At 29.3% G+C, this 20,333-nt stretch overlaps 1 protein-coding gene across 5 annotated transcripts in view; it reads right to left on the bottom strand.

Annotated features, from left to right (window-relative positions):
- Positions 1-20,333, bottom strand: part of LOC143076647 (homeobox protein cut-like 1) — an 84,423-nt gene that overhangs the window by 26,722 nt on the left and 37,368 nt on the right. For all 5 annotated transcript variants that reach the window (XM_076252487.1, XM_076252486.1, XM_076252485.1 and 2 more), the window contains exons 3-7: positions 18,811-18,937; positions 16,574-16,711; positions 13,391-13,458; positions 11,092-11,224; positions 5,325-5,391 (exon numbers count right to left, since the gene is read on the bottom strand). In XM_076252487.1, coding sequence (XP_076108602.1) covers positions 5,325-5,391; positions 11,092-11,224; positions 13,391-13,458; positions 16,574-16,711; positions 18,811-18,937 — 533 coding nt within the window. The remainder of the gene's footprint in view (positions 1-5,324; positions 5,392-11,091; positions 11,225-13,390; positions 13,459-16,573; positions 16,712-18,810; positions 18,938-20,333) is intronic.

Consider the following 20,333-nt stretch of genomic DNA (forward strand, 5'->3'; position numbering starts at 1 on the left):
CAAAATCAAAGGATGAATGGTTTCAGATCAATTGAAGATTTTGTGGTCTATGGACCTAATTAAACATGATATATAGTCCCAAGCTGATGTAAATCCAGATCTGTCAATTGACTGAATATCTCCTACAGCAGTTTATAACACAAATGTATCAAACATTTTAAAAGTTACCTCCCTTTATAGGTATGTGAAGTATAGGTCATATTACATAATACAAAAGGATACACATTTGAATAAAGTGTAAAAGTACTAAATCCTGTTTATTCATTCAGCTATATTTTTGGGAGCTAGTGTACTTTTATTAAAATTTTTTAAGTGTTATTTCATTAAACATTTTTTTCTTCTTTTCTTCTTTTCTTATATGATTTGATGCTCTTTTTTGACTGAGCATGCTTTCTTGAAATTATCTTCTCTTTACATAGGATTTCATGCTTCTATTTACGATGTTATTCCATACATGCCATAAAGCTATTTTTTTCATAGGATTGCATGCTCTTTTTTGACTGAGTGTTTAATTTGACTTGCTTGTTTAATTTTTTTTTATTCCATAAACCTATCTTTTTTTCTTACAATTTGATGGTCTTTTTCGACTGAGTGTACTTGCTTGTTATTTGTACCAATTTATTCAGGTAGCCTACTGATGCATCAGTAATTTATGTTCATATTAATGTTGTGTAAATGATTGAAGTTATTGTTTTTTTTCTAAGTACCATTTAAACTAATCACTTGTCACAGTCCTAGCAATTAAAACGGTCCGACTATTTATCACGAGAGACCTTCTGAACTTTCTCTGTGGCATATGTCATATTCGTTCAAGCAAATCAGCTTGTGTTTACATCATCGGAAATATTTATTTGCGACTATAGGTGATTTTAATGTAGATTCGCCAGCAACATATATCCGGCTAATGACAGAATCATTAATTATCATACAAAATCGGAAATCTTACATTTTTGTACCAAAATGACTGGTTTTCCCACTTTTATGAATAAGTTTTACTTTTTATCAGAAATGTTTGTATGTATTTCTAAAAAAGAGTTAATAGATTTATTGAGTTTTTAAATATATTTTAATTACTTATTATTTTTTACCAAAACTGTAAATCTATAATTTCATAACTAATTTTTTTTTAAATCAAATGTAATGATACTTTTCAAATTTCTTTTTTTGTGTTGTTAAGAAGCTGTCTTATTTGTTTTTATATATATATTTCAAGGTTTTTAATTTGGTTAATTATAACTTTTTTTTTTTAACTTTTACATAATTTAAAGTCACAACCTTTCAAATGTTCTTATTCTTAAAGGGATAGTAGCTACGATTTTGACAAAATTATGAACAAGTTTTAAAGCTGCTAAAATCAAAGATATGTACTAAATATAAGCAATAAGATCGTAAAAATATTTTAATAAACTACAGAAGTGTTAATAATTGATAATTCATATCGTGTTGTGTGCCTATTCACCTCATTAATTATGCTTCGGGTTTACTTCCCGAACTTTGCAGACATAGCGAGTGAGCTAACCAAGATATATATAGATACGAACACGTGCTTTTTGTTTTCTTACATATTTGATAATTACTCTTTATTAAACGTACATATTTGACGCCATTTATCAAATTATGTAGATAAAAAATATAATAAATACCGGCATATTATTTCAACCCAAGATTCTCCAACAATGGCGATATTATACACTTGTTATTACATTTGTATGACCAAACCATGCCGATAATGTATACACGTGTGTGTGTTAAATCGGGGCCTCCATGAAGGATACACTTGAAGAATAATACTAAAGTTTAGGAAGTTGATTTCTAATTTCTTCTAAGGTGGGAGATTACTGCCCGTAAATTTATAAACATATTTTTGACAATTATGAACACGTTGAGATTTTTTTTCATGTGATCTGGAAAATTTAAGAAATGTAAACATTACGCAAACCGTCGGCTACTTCTGTTTGACTTTGCCTGCGTCGCAGGTGTTTTGAGTGATTTTATTGACCGATCTCATCGACGCATTTTATTTTTAATTTACAATAACTTGTCTGCACCTCTTTTTTGTTTCTTTTCTCGCTGAAACTGTAAATTCGCGTACCATTTCCGCGTTAACATTCCCCTGTTCGACCATTTTCCCTTCGAGGCACAATGTGCGATTGCGCATTGGGAACTAAAGAGTAAAGGTCATATGAATAAGGGTTGGGCTTAACATCGAATTATTATCTATAGATAATAAATAAATGTAGGTGTTAAACGTTAAAAAGCTTCTAAATGCTTAATGGAACGTAACCAGTAATTGTTTTAATCATAATTATTTTACTTTTTGTACAAAATCCGGCATATAGATTAAAAAAGTAATTTTAATGAAAATCGTAGCTACTATCCGTTTAAATTGCAGATAGCAATTCAGATACAAAATTAAAATAAATTAAGTTTTTAAAATTCCTCCGCAAAAATACAACAATAAACAATTCATTATTTATTAAATGAAAATTTAAATATATATTCAAATATTACAAAGAAGTATTGAACACATCAATGTAAATAAAAATTCAAAAAAAAAATCAGTTCTGTGCATAAAAACAGATATTACAACATAATACTGTCATATAACAACATCAAAAAAGATTTTCTTTGTAGCTTTCAATAAAACAAGCCGTTAACAAAACAAAAACCAATACTATTACTGGTGGATTTACAACTTAAGACATGTAATCTGTATACAAAAAACACATTCTTTCATAAAAATGGCGATAAAAACACAGAAAATGGCCCGGAAACTTCCCCTTGTTTTCAAATCAATACAATTTAGTTTCTTGTGTACATTTGGACTATGAGCTAATTAATTTTCTTTTTTGATCTGTAATTTAGCTTCTGAACACGAGCTAGCCCCGCAGCAAGATGTCATCTACAATGGGTTGGGTGCTGAATGTACGATCTGCGATATAATTTCTGTCATTTACACAAATCAAAGTGATCACCATGTGTCAAAAGGCCAATAATAATCAATCGTTAGATATGTATAATACTTGTTAACGGCAGTAATATTGGTTTATATCAGATTTTTATGTTTTCCAAAGTGTATTGTTTTGTCAAAAATGGATATTGACAATATGGACACAGAAATTGTAACTTTTATTGAGACATTTTACCTTCTTTGATCATTTTATTTTTGATTTTTATTTCAGTTTTTGCTGTTAATTGCTTTTTCTATAGATGCATGTCCAGATATTGCATTTTGGTCAACATTGCTGCCTGTTTTGTTAATCTAAAAGTGATTTTACATATATCCCTATTGGTCAATCAATTTTTCCCAAATTAAGTTAAGAGGGGGGGGGGGTGTGGGGGTCAGTGAAAAAACTATGTGAATTAAGTTGTTTATCCTTCATTGAACTTTTGATGTCGTCCCTCAGTGTAATAACTCCCATAAAAAATCTATTTTATTACTATCAACGTTTCTTTGTTTTTCATTCAACCTTTTTGTCATTTATTTCATTTCTACACAAAAAAGATAACAGGAATCCCCTAATACATTGGAAAGTACAGCAGACAAAACTCCTCCCCTTTTTTTTCTTCTGAAGATACATTGTAGGCATATATAATAAGTATTCTTTATATAGATTAGACTTTTGGTTTTCCTGTTTGAATGGTTTTACACTAGTCATTTCTTGGGGCCCTTTATAGATTGCTGTTTGGTGTGAGCCATGGTTCCGTGTTGAAAACTGTACATTGACCTTTAACGGTTTACTTTTACAAATTGTGACTTGAATGGAGAGTTGCGTCATTGGCACTCATACCACATCTTCTTATATCTATATATATTCTGTTCCTTTGGTTCTTGTGTCATGGATGGATACCCAATATCATTGTTTTCCCTGTTACAATTATTTCAAAGAACCTTTATTCCATGTTCTTAACATAATTACTTTATTATCGTGTTAAGGTATCCTAGATCTGTTTCATTTTTATAAATAATAATTTTCTAAATAATTCCTTTTCACCAAATCAATTATATTTAACATTTTTCTTCTTCTTCTGGGAAAATTGTTACTTTAGTTTTTAATAAAAATACAAAGAAAGTTTTGTCTACATGCAAAGTTATTAATAAATATTACAAACAAATCTATTAACTGTCAATAATAAAAATCAGTTGTCAATTTCACTTACAAACTTGTCAATGGTTACATAAAAAAATAATTAATTATTGCATATAACAGATAATATATTGATTTATAGGGGGATGATTTCTGTAAAACAAATGATCCATTATGGTCTGATCACGGATTGAGACAAAATAAATCAAAATCTGGACATGGGTAAGTCTGACCATTGGTCATTGAATATGCTGATTAATAAATTATTGCATATAACAGATAATTTATTGATTTATAGCAAAGATGATTTCTGTAAAACAAATGACCCCGCTGGTTGAGACAAAATAAATCAAAAGCTGGACATGAGTAAGTCTGACCACTGGTCAATGAATACTGGACACCAGATACAAGACCACCAGTCTGGACAAATTCCCTCAAGGAGTTTGTGACCATAATTTGAATGACAACTTTTATTCTTTAAAGATAAAAATTTACATGAAAAATTATGTTTGGACATCAAAGTTACAATTTATTCATTATAATCACCTAGTAAAACTCAGATGTCTGCTGACCGACTAACGTTAAACTTAATCATGACTATCATTAACTAGACCTCACAATCATGAGACTAACAAGAAAGCAACTATTCCAAATATTTAACAAAAAAATAATTTGTATTTTTAAATTTAAATCTTCTAAAAACATTTAAAAGAGAGTTTAAATTTCTTCTGATTTTGAAGGCATTATTATATATCAAACCTCATCATGAAGAAATATATGCAAGTGAGCAAAAACAATTTTTCTTCTTTTTTTTTGCTTGGTCAGCTTATATTATAAGTGGAGTTTTTAATCTACCCGAAGAAATATGCAAGAGCAAATTATCTAATTTTATATTTATTTTGTATTGTTCAACCTTTATTCTTGATGGGGCTTTTAATCTACCCCATTCCCTTTTTTTCTATTTTAAACATAACAGAGTAATAAGACACAAAAGTATTGTAAACCTAAAATTGGAAAATATTGTTGAAATATGTTGGAACAATTCAGGCAGCTCAAATAACTAACACAGCCACAAACAATTCTTTAATAAGCGTATGGTCCTTTTCAGGTACACAAAACAATACTTTGTTACAAAATTTTTTAACTGATAGGTCTATTATTTTTTTGTTATAGTGAAGTAAAGGAATGTGAATAGCACTAAATGGTTCATAGTTTTCAATAGAAAACATAACTTACTTGGCAGTGGTAGCCTCGTCATACTTGGCCTTGACCTCAAACAACTCAGATTGAACATTTTCAAGTGCTGAAAAGAAAAAAAGAAAATAAAGACAAATGTTATTTTTTGTGATAAAAATCATATCATTCAAACAGTGGGACAAAGCTATATTGCAATTGACCTAAATTTGACCTGTACGGAGTACCGACTTGGACTTTGTTTTTATTTCATTCTAATGATTTGAATCCCTCTAGAGATTCATTTGCTTATCAGTAATTCAAGCTTTTAAAGTGTTTTAATAATAGCTATCATATTATTTAGATTTTAAATATTAATGGGAGGGATGGAAAAATGCTTAAAAATCGACAGATTTTTACTCTTGCTGGAATAATCACATGTCTGACATAATAAAGTTTAATTTTATACTTGGTCATGTTTTTTTAATTGTTCAGCTTTTCCTTGAAAGGCATCCTTCCTGTTTAATATTAAAAAAAGTCTTACATATTATCATGATTATAGAAACAATAAAAATAAAAATCTGTGTCCTACCTTGACCAGAAACTTTAACCCGATACAGAATGGTCAGACTAACGGAGAAACAAAAGGATGAACTGATCGACGCACACCAGACAAAATTATGCCTCCGACCATCAAAACCAGATTATAGAAATTTAAAAATTATATTTTCAAATCAAATTTCAAAATTCTCTTGAACATGTTAAGCACTTAAAGATACATTTCAAAACTAAATTTCAAAGCGATAAATAATTTACATATATGGTAATAAGATGGTTGACAGCTGTCAAAGAAGCCAAATTTTGACACTGATTACAAGTGTTTTGAGATCTATGAAATTGACGTAATTGATTTAAAATGAACATGTTGCTGTCATCAGAAGTATATCAACAGATGCAAGCTAATTACATGGAATTATTTAAAACCAATATATGTCAATTTGAAGAGAGGGTGGGAAACCAAATGTATTTTTATAGCACCGAAACACACAGAAATGAACTTTTAAAAAGGTCAGAGCACTTTTTGTGACTTAGAAGGACACAGTTAGCAGACATACCAATAAAAGACGATGTTGGCACATACCACAATAAGACAGCATCCAAAAAGTACCAAAAAAAACCAACAACATGTGAGAGGGGTTTATTTAGGGTTTTTTTTTTTAACCTTAAAACTGGCCCTTTAATTACCTGTATATATCTCTTAGCTTCAGTTGAAGAATTGCAAATTGCAAATAACAACTTTTGAAAATGGCTTTAATGGTTATCACTTATTTGGTAAATATAATCGAAATCAAAGTTATAACTAGAACATCTGACTTTTGAATTATCAGATACATAAGTGACCAAAGAAAGACACTATAGCAGACGACGAAGCTAGATTAATTCAGAACAATCTAGAAAATTTGGTCAATAAGTCCATTCTTGATACTGCCATGAAATTGTACAAAATTTTGCCTCGTAGTATTGTTTTTTAAAATCATAACTGTTGTCTTTTGGGTGATTTTTCTTTTTTTTTGCCATTACTTTGTATGACATTGACTTATGAGTTTAAGCATCCTTTTCTTATCTTCCTCCCCTTTTTTTATAATATTTTCATAGCTTATATTTCGATTTTATCAAATAGACTGTCAACATATGTTGCTGTGTTCATCCTTGTGATTGGCAGATTGTAGCATATCATGCTGGACATTGACTAAAACAAAAGAAGAATATAGACAAATCCTTTGTTTTATATAACGCACTGAATGAACATTATAATAATAATAATTTATTTGAATTTTGCTTGAATGTCATTTTATTAATTCAACCTAAAAGCCTTGCGCCATAAATTATTTCACAAAAAAAACAATTGTTATTCATTATATTGCACATCTGACTAACAAAATACTTGTAAAATAGTCATTAGCCCAAATCTCCATCTTAAAAAAGTATTCTTGATTAATAGTACCGATCAAAACTATGAAACAAAAGAATAACATTATGTCTTCATATGCAAATATAGGGGAGGAGTTTTGAAATAAGATTTATGCAAATTAGATCCTAAACAACATCCTTTTAATAATTAATCTGCTATTTTCAAAGGAAATGACTGGATAACAAACAGGAACATCAATTTCTCTTTTAAACAATACGTCTTAGATGACTTTTCCTGGATCCTTAATCAACTATTTTTTATCCATTAGGAAATAACACTACCGGTACCATTGCACCAGGTAACGACTCGATAGAATGATTTTTTCCCAGCTGTTTTATAATGGATCCTGTCAATATTTGGTGTTATAAAATCAAAGGTTCAAAAATATAAAGGTCCAGTACCTTTTCATGATTGATATGAAATAAGGAGATGTGGTATGATTGCCAATGAGATAACTATCCCCCAGAGACAGTTAGCAACTATAGGTCATTGCTCAGCCTTAAACAATGAGCAAAACCATTACAGGTGTTAAACAATCTTAACAAGAGAGTCTCAAAATTCATACTGCATAGCAAGCTATAAAAGGCCTTGACATGACAAAATTTTAAAACAATTGAACTGAGTCATGTCCAAAAGAAAAACAAATATGATTAACTGCAAAAATCAACCATCTTTTTCCAGATTAAACTAGAGTCAGAGGAACTGCATAAATAGTGTCTGAGCCAAAAATAGGCAACATTCATCTGAAATGATTGATTGATGAAACACATACCGTACATCTTCAACATGTATCTACTTTGCAATGGCCATTTTTCTCTATCAAGCACAAATGTAATGAAAATAAATGCACTAACATAAAATAAATATATTGTTTGATTTTCGAGCTTTTAAAAGGTCATGCAGTTATTATATAGAAATTAATTAATATAAAAACACGAAGATGTGGTATGATTGTCAATTAAACCAAAAGACGTAGAAGTCAGCAACTAAAGATTATCTTATAATTTGGACAATAAGAAAAGCTCATACAGCAAGACCACAGACAAATTTTTGCCTATCAAATTTAACAAAAGTCTGTTTGACCAAATAAAGTTCATGTTTTTCAATCATCTTTAAATAGTTCATAGTTCATTTTTTTTTCAAATTTCATTATAATATAGTGTTGAGAGAACAAAACTCAATTGTTTTTTTTAATATGATAACTACAAGAAGCTAATATCCTGAACATGCATGCTGTAAAATGGTCAACTTTTACAAATTGTGACTTGAATAGAGAATTGTCTCATTGGCACTAATACCCCACCCCATCTTCTTATATCTATGAAATATTTGCAACTAGACATTAAGCAAACAACATCCAATCAAAACAAGAAGATAACAAGATTATCAGTCCTTCCATGAAATAACGTTCAGTAAATACAAATGAGAATTGTTTTCTAAAATAAGAAAATATTCAAATTTCAAACCCGATTGCTCTTCCAACTGGTACACTGTCTCACCTGGTTTCCTAAAACCAGCTTAGCATTCCTCCCTAACACACAGAAAGATGTACAATTTAGGTTTATAAATTCCCCCGATTTGTAAGAAATATCTACGATACATATATATGTTTAAATCAAAACAGGAACTTGGTAATCGGTTGTTAAAACATTAGGGGTCATAATGCATCCGGAACATTGATTTGTCATTTGAAAACTAAATGACGATATTAAGTAATTATTCATCATTTTAGCCTCAATTTTGATTGAAAGCAAAATGTCAACAGTTTATTAAATCAATATCCTAAACAGTATTTCGCTCCCGTAATTGATTTCATTAATTTCATTCAATTTGGACACAGATGTTTTTGAGAGGTGCTTCTGTTGCAATTGGAATGATACGAATTATCAATGAATATTTCTCTTTCGATTTACGAATCAAAAACAAAAGACTCTACTCTACCCTTAAACCTGAACAGCTTAATAAAGTTACAATGAACATTTCTCGCTAGAAGTACGAAACAAAAACAAAAGACCTTACTCTACAATAAAACCAGGATAGTTAGATATATCCAAATACGGTACATTACTAGCAGTTTAAAGAAATTACTTATTTTGTTTTATCCTAGGGCAGTATCTTAATAAATGGTGCTATCAAAACTGACTTCATATGAACATATACCAAACACAAAACCTGTTTTAACTTTTACATTGTTCATTTTTCTTCTGAATTTTTTATAATTAATTTTCAAAGAATCAGCAAGAAATTTACTTTGAGTAGTTAGTTTTGTTTTCTTTTTAACTTTTTTAAGAGAAAGATAAATTTTGATTGTTTTAAATGCAACATTATCTAACATAATACAGGATATTGCTAACCAACAAGTAGAAAGGTATTTTATAAGTTTCTAGTGTTAGAGTTTTATCCATTAGAAATTGAGGTACAATGTACAATGATTTAATGCTAAACAAAATAAACAAAATAAGCATCTTTTCATATATAAGTTATCAGAAACCAGCAAAGGGGAAAAATATTATAATCATGGCATGAATACGTTCATATTTTTAAAATGAATTACTTTATATAGAACCATTTAATGACTGATTAACGATCAAATTGATTGAAAACAGACAAATTGATTGAAAACAGAAATTGGCAACGAGTGAAACACAAATAGGACTATTTTAATATTGAAAGATGCATCGAATCTATCAGTATAAGTTTAACCATCTAACGAAAAGTATCTTTCATTCAAATTTAACCAAAAAATTTAAAGAATAAAAGCAAAAATAATATATAATTCTAATCAACAAAATTCAATTGATATATTAGTTAACTATAAACGAAACAGGTCTTTTCTAGGTTATAGCTTTTGACAAATACTGTTTCTTTCCTCAAAATAATTCAGTAGAAACAAATTCTAAACATTCTTCTGTGTATCTATTTATAGTGATTTTAGAAATAAGGTGACCAGTGCATAAATAGCCAACAGAAACATTAGCATGTGTCACTCATGTTTTTATAAATATATCCTTTGTTCATCTTTTCAGTTTTTTGCCCTTTACATTTATTTCTTGCAAGTTTGGAAAACCATCACGTTCAAATTTCTTTTAAGGGTAACTTTCGGAAATAATTAGAAATATTAAGGTTAATTTTTTTAAAAGAGGTTTGGTCAGTTATGAAGGTCAATGTTTTAAAATTAGGAAATTATAATAATTGAGATGTCAACAATTGTTTCTTAAGAATTTACAAAGTACGATATCATAGCAATTTGAATTAGATTTTCAAATTGGGCAAGTCACACTTTATTGTAATTTGGCTAAGGAATATTTCATTGCAATGTTCAAACAAAAATTTGTTTTGTCTTAAAAACGAAACTATTGAACAATACTAATTTATACAATCCATGTCATATATGATCTTTTTGTTCAAAAGTTTACAACTATGATAAACTTTTCAGTAAATTATGTATCAAATAATTCAAGAAATTAATAATTGCTAAATCTATTTTTTCATATATTTTATAAACAAAGAATCTAAAATCTGTCAAGAGATATGAAATTCTCCAATCTATTTGAAGAAAATTCCACACAAAAAGAACAAACGTTGAAACACAACTAATACACAAATTCATGTCCTTTTATTTTATAAAATTTTCATTTCAATAATATAAAATTAAAATTAAAATAAAAAAAAAAATAATTGTTGGATATAAATATGAAATTTCAAATGCTGAAAATCTCTTTTATTATTATACTTTAAAGATAACTTTGTTGGTTTTTTTTTTAATTTTATTTTATAAAAGTTGAAAGCTTTCACAAATTCTGAGGTTTGTGGTCATGGTCAAACAACAAATTTTACCAACACCCCACGATAAATTACCTGCATGAAGGGTTGTCACACGTTGTTCAGCTTCTCCGAGTTTTTTTGCAACGGCTAACTGTGTTTCCTGCAAATATCTCTCTTTATCTGCAAAAAGTCTTTGTAATTCCTTCTCCTTTTCTTTTGTCCGTGCCTAAATTTGATACAGAAAATTTCACATTATTGTCCAATTATCATTAATTCCTGATGGAAATACTTATTCAACTTTTGGAACAAAGTTTACCCACAAGTAAAACAATAATCAAAAATATTTCAAAAATTTCAGAAATTATTGATTATAAATTTGATTTTTTTTTCTACGATAAAAATCACCAGATTTTCAAGTCCGACTTGGGCAATAAAGTTTGACTATTTGAGAGGAGCTGACAATACGACTTAATATATGACAATATATCTTACACAGACACGACAAATGATTTACGTGATTGATCTACATACACACCCATTCCGTAATTCGTAAGACCAAGTGATTTGAAATGTGTGTAACTAATAACCAGGAAAGCGTGACGAACCAATAGGTAAATTAGACGATAACTTATTTCTTGTTGTCTATGTCGTTAGCTGACAACTGTCAACTGGGGCTGTCAATATAACAGAGATGTTACGAAATAGGAACCTTATATTTGCAAATAAAAACAAAACATTTATAAAATTATGTTCTTCTGAAATGAAAAAAAAATAAATACGTAACTTCTCTATTTTTTGTCAATACTTGTGATTTAGGAATCTGGCATTCATAAAACCAAAAAGACAGTTATCAGTTCTTGAACAGTAAAATAAAATGAGAGTTCTTGATCTCTCACAATAATTTTTTGTCAATATGTGTGATTAACAAAAATCCATTGACATTTGAACTTTTGAAGCATCTTTTGGCTTATTTTATCAACAATACATTTTTAATTAACCAAATTAATAAAATGGCATTTCAAATGCCAAAACTAGAGGAATCAGTAAAGAAATTGGCAAAATACAATGATGAAGTTCACAAAATTAGAGCTCAGAAGATTTTAGATACCCTTGACAAATAAAGGGATACACCAAAGGTAGATGTGAGGTCTATGTCAACAAGCCAGGAACCTAATAAATCGTCCAAAGGTCAACATGTGATCTTCAACAATTGACAGTTGTCTAAACAATATGTCTAGCTCTAAATCATGTGTTGTCAAACATTCTTTTAATTATAACTGTCCAGTTGTATGTCTATAAAAAGATCAGGTCAAACACCATTTGAATTATAACAGTCCAGTAGAATTTCTATAAATAGATCCAACTGGTATTTTACTGTTGTCCTAATTTTTTAAATAATCATATTAAAAATTTTCATGTTTTCAAAATTCAGATATATTTTTTAATTCTGCATTTATATTTTTAAAACAAAGACACCAATTTCTTGTATTGCTTCCAAATATTTGCATTTTTTTTTAGCATACTTCTATGAATTTATGATGTAACATTATTATGGTTTCAAAGTCTGTCACAAATATACAAATTGATGGTACATGTATGGTCCGAGTACACAGTTATTGTCCTTTGATTTTCGTTGTCCACGAATATAGTCCTTAGTGTGGACAGTGTGTTACTTGCCAATTTTTGTTATACCCCTTCCAAATTTATTTCTCCATGTTTTATGCCTCATATAGCAAGTTGGGGGGTGAAATGACACTTTAAAAAAAATTGGGTCATAAATATTAATGTAAAGTAGTGATTAGGTCCAGCTGAAAAAGGTCAAAAATTAGCACTTCGGAAGCTGTCAAAAGATTTCAAGACCCCCTTAACATAAAATTGTCCATATTTTGAGTTAGAGCTGATGACGTTTTCTATAATTTTGATATAATTTGTCCCAATAGTAGTACAACAAACTGTAAAAATATTATTGAGAAAGCGCAGGTGGGATTTTTTTAATTTTCATTTATTGTCTAAAAGAAATGCACTACGAAATAACTGTGTACTCGGACCGTATATGGCCTTTAAAGAATAATCCCAACATATTGATGCTCTTTAGTAGGTTAATAATACAGGTGACAGTGCCATGTGTCAATCAATGATTTGAGGTTAACCTTAAAACCCTAAATTAATATAAAGTTCCTCACGATATTCAAATATAAATTTCTGATCAAAAACCACAAAATAAGACACCATCAAAACAAACATTTTCACCTGGAACCACAAGTAATAGTGGTATTCACAAATTAATTTTCTTGCACTTAGCCCTTTAAAGTCATGGCATATATCCAATACCTGTTCTCTAAATTTTAGGACAAGTCATGGTAACCAGTCCATTAGGGAACCAGATATTTACCTCAGCAGTGGCTTCTATCTTTTCTTCGCAGTCTTTTAATTTGTCTCTTAACTGTTTGATTGTCACTTCTGTAAAAAGAAGGAGAGAAAAAAATCAATTACCTCCCTTTGATCAAGTGAATGCACTTCATAAAAGAGCACATTTTTTTTTGAAAAATTATTTTTAGGAAATTTAAAATGATTATCTATTTTCAATATAATTGCATTCTTTTGAAAACTTATTAAAGGTACACAATAAGAACTTTAAAGATATAAAAATTTAAATAAATTTGAAATATTGATTATTATAACAATGAAACTTCAATAAAATGATTTAATTTCATATTTAAAAATATTTGAAATATTCACATTACTTTCTGACATATCCGGAATATTGAAAAGATCATGCAAATATGTCTGATCGAATTTCTGCCTCAGTGACAATTAAAAAAAACTTCAAATCTTTTTGAGTATGATTGGTCTATATTGTCCTGTGCATTAAAATGTAAAGTGCATTGATAAAATTCAAACATCAGATAGAAATGGAATATCAATCGTTTTTGTTCCGTTTTCCTACGAAAAATTAAAAAAAATATTGTTAATCATTAAGATTGATCGCTCAGAATGAACTTTCCAGTGTCAAAACTTCAAAAGACTCCCAAATTTTTAAAATAAAAATTGATTTGTGAAGACTTTGACTGCCATGGCATTAATTCGAAATTTTTTAAACAAAGACTTGGAAATCGAAAAATCGTTCAGTAACCAATTGATAAATATGAGTTTTTACATATAAGATTAATACTGCTGTCCCAAAGTGCATTAAATTGCATTGATTTTTCTACTAAATTGGAATAAAAATTGGAAATCTCCATCGATCACAATTTCTATTTGAAATCCACTAAGAGCTAATTGATAGTAAGATCAATGGTTTTTTAGGGTTTTGATGTATACACAGGCGATCTGTATTGTCACCAAAGCTGACGATTATATGATAATAATTTACTTATACTCGTACGGGAGCATAGAAAATTGATTTTCTATAAAGTGAAATCAGCTTGTCTAAATAAAGGATCAGAAAATGATAAATTAATCAATTCAATAAACAGAAAGTGACATTTATATAGACATTTTTTTTTAATCCTTGTTTTTTAAAAGAAAATTTCTCTTTATATATGTTAAATCCTAACTTTATAGTACATGTTTACGAGTATATTTTTAAAATTTTTTTTTCAAGAAAGGTTCTCTTTATATATGTTAAATCCTAACTTTATAGTACATGTTTTATGAGTAACTTTTTTTTTCTTTATATGGAAATAGAACAACCAGACACAGTTAACAATTCTGAGAGAAAAATGAATAGCAGAAAAATCCTATTAAATAAGTATGAAATTGTATATGTGGGTGTTCTATTCCATTTTTTCTTCTTTATTTGTTAAAAAACATTTTGCTTATTGTATTTTATCCTGGATTTTGTAATCCCCTAATAAAACTTTGTGTTTTACAAATGTGAATAATTTCTCAAAGTAATTTTCAAATATATTGGTGTTTGCAATGGAACCTGAGTTGCATCTATCTATATTAAATTCATAATTTTCCAAACAGGGGTGGATCAAGTCATTTTTAAAGAGGGTTCCTAAACCTAGGATAAAAAGAGGGACTTCTAACTATATGTCCCTATTCAAATGCATTGATCATAAAAAATAGGGGGTCCAACACCTGGAACCCACCACACCACACAAGATCTGCCATTGCCAAATATGTTTAAACGACATCAAAATTTGTTTTATTGTATTATCTCCCTTCCATACTTTTTAGAAAGTCTCGAGAAACAAATCAGTATGACCTTTGCCTTTTCTATGACACTAGATCCCCTTTATCACATTAAGGATAAATTAGCAATGAAGTAGAGGGTCAGTAGATTTCAAAGGTGTTGTATGACGTCACTGTGATCTTCTATTATTGTAATTGTATTTCATTGTTTATCTTTATACAAAACATTGCAGGAAAGTCCAATGTACAACATATTCATTATATGGTTCCCTACTGACCCCCTAAAATCCACAGAGGGGTAAAAATATAAAGGGGACTAAACTCGGGCCTGACCCTTTGAATTTTTATTTTATGTTTCTTTAATCACTTTGTAATGTTATGTCATGTTAAATTTATGTTAAGCTCTTAATGGGCCCTTTAATTTGAAAATAAAAAAATATTAAATTGAATTGACCCCCTCTGCATTTTAACTAACCCTTTATGAATCTAAAGGGGGTCAGTAGCAACTAAGAATAACTTATATTAACACATAGGTTCTTTTTATATATTTTGCATTAACTGTTTCATTTATAGTTACAAATTTTTGTGGAAAATAACCTTTTAAATGACTTTTTACAATGACATAAAAAATATTCTCACAAACTAACATTTAAAATTTAAAACCATTCTATATATCAAAGTTTAAAAGGGATAAAATTCTCATTAAGGGTCATTAATTATTTCAACAATTTTTCACTTCTGAGCGTTAATTAATAACAAATATGTAAATTAATAATCTAATTAAAATAAACGCTCGTTATGATAGGCGGTCAGAAAGCAGAAATGACAGTGACATGCATGTCTTCGACCTCAGGCCATTATAACTTTGACAAGACAAACAGATTTTTTTTGTATATCTGAATTAGCCGTCAATTTACAAATCTATCCACGTATTTTATAATGGGTCATTAATTGTGTATCTATCACTACTTTATGTTTTAACATTTATTAAAACAAAAGACAATTAATTTTTCTATTTTATTTTATTTTTTAAAAGAAAATGACTCAATTTTTCATCATCATATGTCAAAAAAGGCCAGGGATGAGTTACAATGTACTTAATTTGTTTTGTTAAAGAATGGAAATTTGGACAAATTAACACAGATTCAGAGCACCCTACAAAAAAATCATGGTACAGACCATTTCAACTTACCAAATGTGAGGAAAAAAGTTTTGATGAAATTCAAATTCTAGATGTCAAATTTCTTATGATTGTCTGAAACTTTCAATAATCATTTTCCATCAATTTTGGAAGTAGTATATAAGCTTTTTTTTACTGGAAAATATGACAAAATCTCATTTGCAAAATAAAATAATGTCAAGTAATATTTGAAATGATCCGAAGGGCCAACTTCATATATTCCAAAAATCAGGACAAGAATCAAGACATTTTTACCTTGGTTTTTCACCTCAGCAAATTCATGGTTATATTCATCAAGTGTATCTCGCAATTGTTTGTTTTCTATTTCTAAATCTACAACTCGCTGAGCTTTCTTTTGTATTGTTGTAGCATACTCCAGTACAGAAACAGGATCTAAAATATATAAGTTTGACATAAGTTTTTAATTTGAAATCTCATTGATAAACAAACATCATAAACTTTAACAGTAAATATGTAGGACTCTAAAGTGCGATGGTACTCTAAAGTGCGATGGTCACGCTAAAGTGCGATGGTCTACGCTAAAGTACGATGGTGTCTCACGCTAAAGTGCGATGGTTGTTTGTTCGCTAAAGTACGATGGTAAATCACGCTAAAGTGCAATGGACCAAAAGGGTAAGATTCGAGGGATTAAAACATCGAGGTTAAAAAATAGTATTTTTGCAAAAGCTAATATGCTGAGACTACTATAACAGTAGTATAGTAGTCTCAGCTAATATGCTAACGTATAACTAACATATGTGATATATGCTTTATAATTTACCGGCAGGCTTAAATAATTGTTTCTAAATTTAGAAGACCGGCCACGTTATAATTTCTAAAAGGGTAATTTATTTGTCGCAAAATATTATATTTCATGTAAAATGATTTTTTAACAATTCGGAGCTTATTGCATATTTGGATAATTGGTGTAGATTGCCGTTCACAATCATGTTACAACCTCCCATATGATACAGTCGTCATTGTAAATAACAAATACAAATTCGTTCATTGTCGCTGAGACTACTAGTAGTCTCAGATTGTCGGAATATGCAACATTTATAAGTATAAAATTTAAATTGAATGCGAGAGAAAGGCAATGTTCGCCGAGCTTTCTCCTTTTTCATAGCGAGTGCAAATACATGTTTTATTTTCCTACAAATTACAGAACATACTAATGTTTTAGAGCAGATAATTTATAATTCACGCATGCCAACATGTTTCTATATTTTACCGACGTTTCTTTCATTAAAGTCGACAGGATCGCAAAGTAAACTGCCACGTAAACAATGATTCAAATGTTTCCGTTTGCTTCAAATAGAACTTGAGCAGGATAAGTATGCGTATACTATTCTATATTCATATAGTAAAATTTTCGACTGTTAGATACAAGTCCCTCTTCCAGCACGATAAAAATAAACAATGTGCTTCATCCGACAAAGAACGGTTAAGTTTAAATCAATTACTAGTAAATCTTGAACATTTGGTGTAAAAGTTGTTCATCAAATATTCCTAATCTATCTTCTGGTATGTTCATTTTTGGTTTGTTTGTACGACTGTTAACGTCATAATCCAACTACGTTTCGGACGTCTAACCTTTCGCGAACCATCGCACTTTAGCGTATGGAAGCATTGCACTTTAGCGTAGACCATCGCACTTTAGCGTGACCATCGTACTTTAGCGTCCCCATCGCACTTTAGAGTCCTACAAATATATTTTCAAAATATTACAGTAGTTGTCGTTTGTTTATGTAATTTATACATGTTTCTCGTTTCTCGTTAGTAGTAATTTTGGGGTCCTTTATAGCTTTTTGTTCAGTATAAGTCAAGGCTCCGTGTTGAAGGCCGTACATTGACCTATAATGGTTTACTTTTTTTTAAATTGTTACTTGGATGAAGAGTTGTCTCATAGGCACTCACACCACATCTTCCTATATCTAAGTAGAAAGGTATTTTATAAGTTTCTAGTGTTAGAGTTTTATCCATTAGAAATTGAGGTACAATGTACAATGATTTAATACTAAACAAAATAAACAAAATAAGCATTTTTTATATATAATTTATCAGAAACCAGCATAGGGGAAAAATATTATAATCATGGCATGAATATGTTCATATTTTTAAAATGAATTACTTTATTTAGAACCATGTAATGACTGATTATTGATCATTGACCTATAATGGTTTACTTTTATAAATTGTTATTTGGATGGAGATTTGTCTCATTGGCACTCACACCACATCTTCCTATATCTATGTAAAATAAACAGGAAAATATTAGTTAGGCTACTCTTCTTATATATACATGTTATTTATAAATCATTTCTTTCTAAACATGAGAGACATATTTACCCCCAATATCAAATTATTGGGCTATCAATTGTAGTTTCAAACATATCTTTTAACAATTAATTTGGTTAAAAGACAAACAATAGGTGAAAATTTCAGAGAAACAATGGGAGATAACTGTACTCCATTAAAGGGAGATAACTAACCTGGTAAATCAATAAGTTTCTTATAAATGGACAAGAAAGCTGCTTCAGCTGCTTTACTTCTCTTGGATAAAAAATCTACTTCTCCTTGGAAACTTTTTAATAATGGTGCAACTAATTTACGAACATCCTGAAAATATAATAAACAGAAATTGTCAATTATGAGAATAAATCAGAGTTTGTATTCAATTTACCATTTGTTATTTATGTTAAATACTATATGTGTTGAAACAAAATAAGTCTGCATGCTTTGCTCAAAGATTTGTCCTATTTATTTATACTTGTGTCAGAGGATGGCTTTAACCTTTTAAACAAATAAATAAACTAAATCCATTTGAATTTCAGTTAATAGTAATACAATATTACTCCCCCCCTCCAAAAAAAAATTTACAACAACAAAAAAACTAAGTTGTCAGTACAATACAATAGTCATCAGTTGAGTTCGGTATAATTTAATTATAACATGTATATAGATAACACTTTTCTTGTGAAAAATTACAACAACAGATAACATATCGAACTTATGATTATCTAAAACTGTTGAGCTATATTGTACACACTAATAATATATGACTATGTTGGTGAGATTATAAATAAAGTTGCAGTACAATTAGTTCACACGAATAATCCCTAAGTCAAGGACAGAGATATAGATGATATACTTTATATTCTTTTAATCAATTGGTATGAGAAACAGAGCCAAACAAACTCATGAATTTGCAGCTGTTAATGAATCCATTAAATGACAATTAGAATAGCACTATTCATGCTTATCTCCCTTGTCCCTGAAATTTATGGACTTTACCAAAATGTCTACTGAAGTTTGTCAGTTACTTTCTAGAAAGCCCATCACCTGTCTTAGACATTTGTGTTTCATCCTACAGAAACTGTGACATCTCACAATCATGAAAGAAATTAAAATTGAGAATGGAAATGGGGAATATGCCAAAGAGACAACAACCCGACCATAGAAAAAAACAACAGCAGAAGGTCACCAACAGGTCTTCAATGTAAAATTGAATTCTTATTACATGTATATGATTTTAAAAAGTGGTAAACAGACTATTTCCAAGGACTTGTAATTTAAAAGTGCTTGTTATTAATCCTGGTTTATAATTTCCATTTGAGTACTAATATACCAAACAGACATTAACTTTTTATCAAACGACAATTTTACATTCATTTTTGAGAAAAGTTAATATTGAAATTTCTCATTTTTTCTAAGGTTCCTTCTCTCTTTTATGTCAATTGAAAGATTTTATGCAAGTTACTGGACACATTCAACTAGTCATATATTGTATTGTTATTCAACCTAATTCACTATTATAATTATGACCATACAACTATTAAACTTCTATTTTCAAAAGAACTAATCTTAAGTTGTTTTTCCTTTTGTCTTCCTCTCTTTTATCACACAAGGACAAAAACTATCTCAATTTACAAATCATCCAATTCAATAGGACAGATAAAACTATAAATAGACGGGGTGTGGAAGATTAATTCTTGGAAATCCCATTTAAATAAAC

This window comes from Mytilus galloprovincialis, chromosome 5 (assembly GCF_965363235.1).
Source record: "Mytilus galloprovincialis chromosome 5, xbMytGall1.hap1.1, whole genome shotgun sequence".
Lineage (NCBI taxonomy): Eukaryota > Metazoa > Mollusca > Bivalvia > Mytilida > Mytilidae > Mytilus > Mytilus galloprovincialis.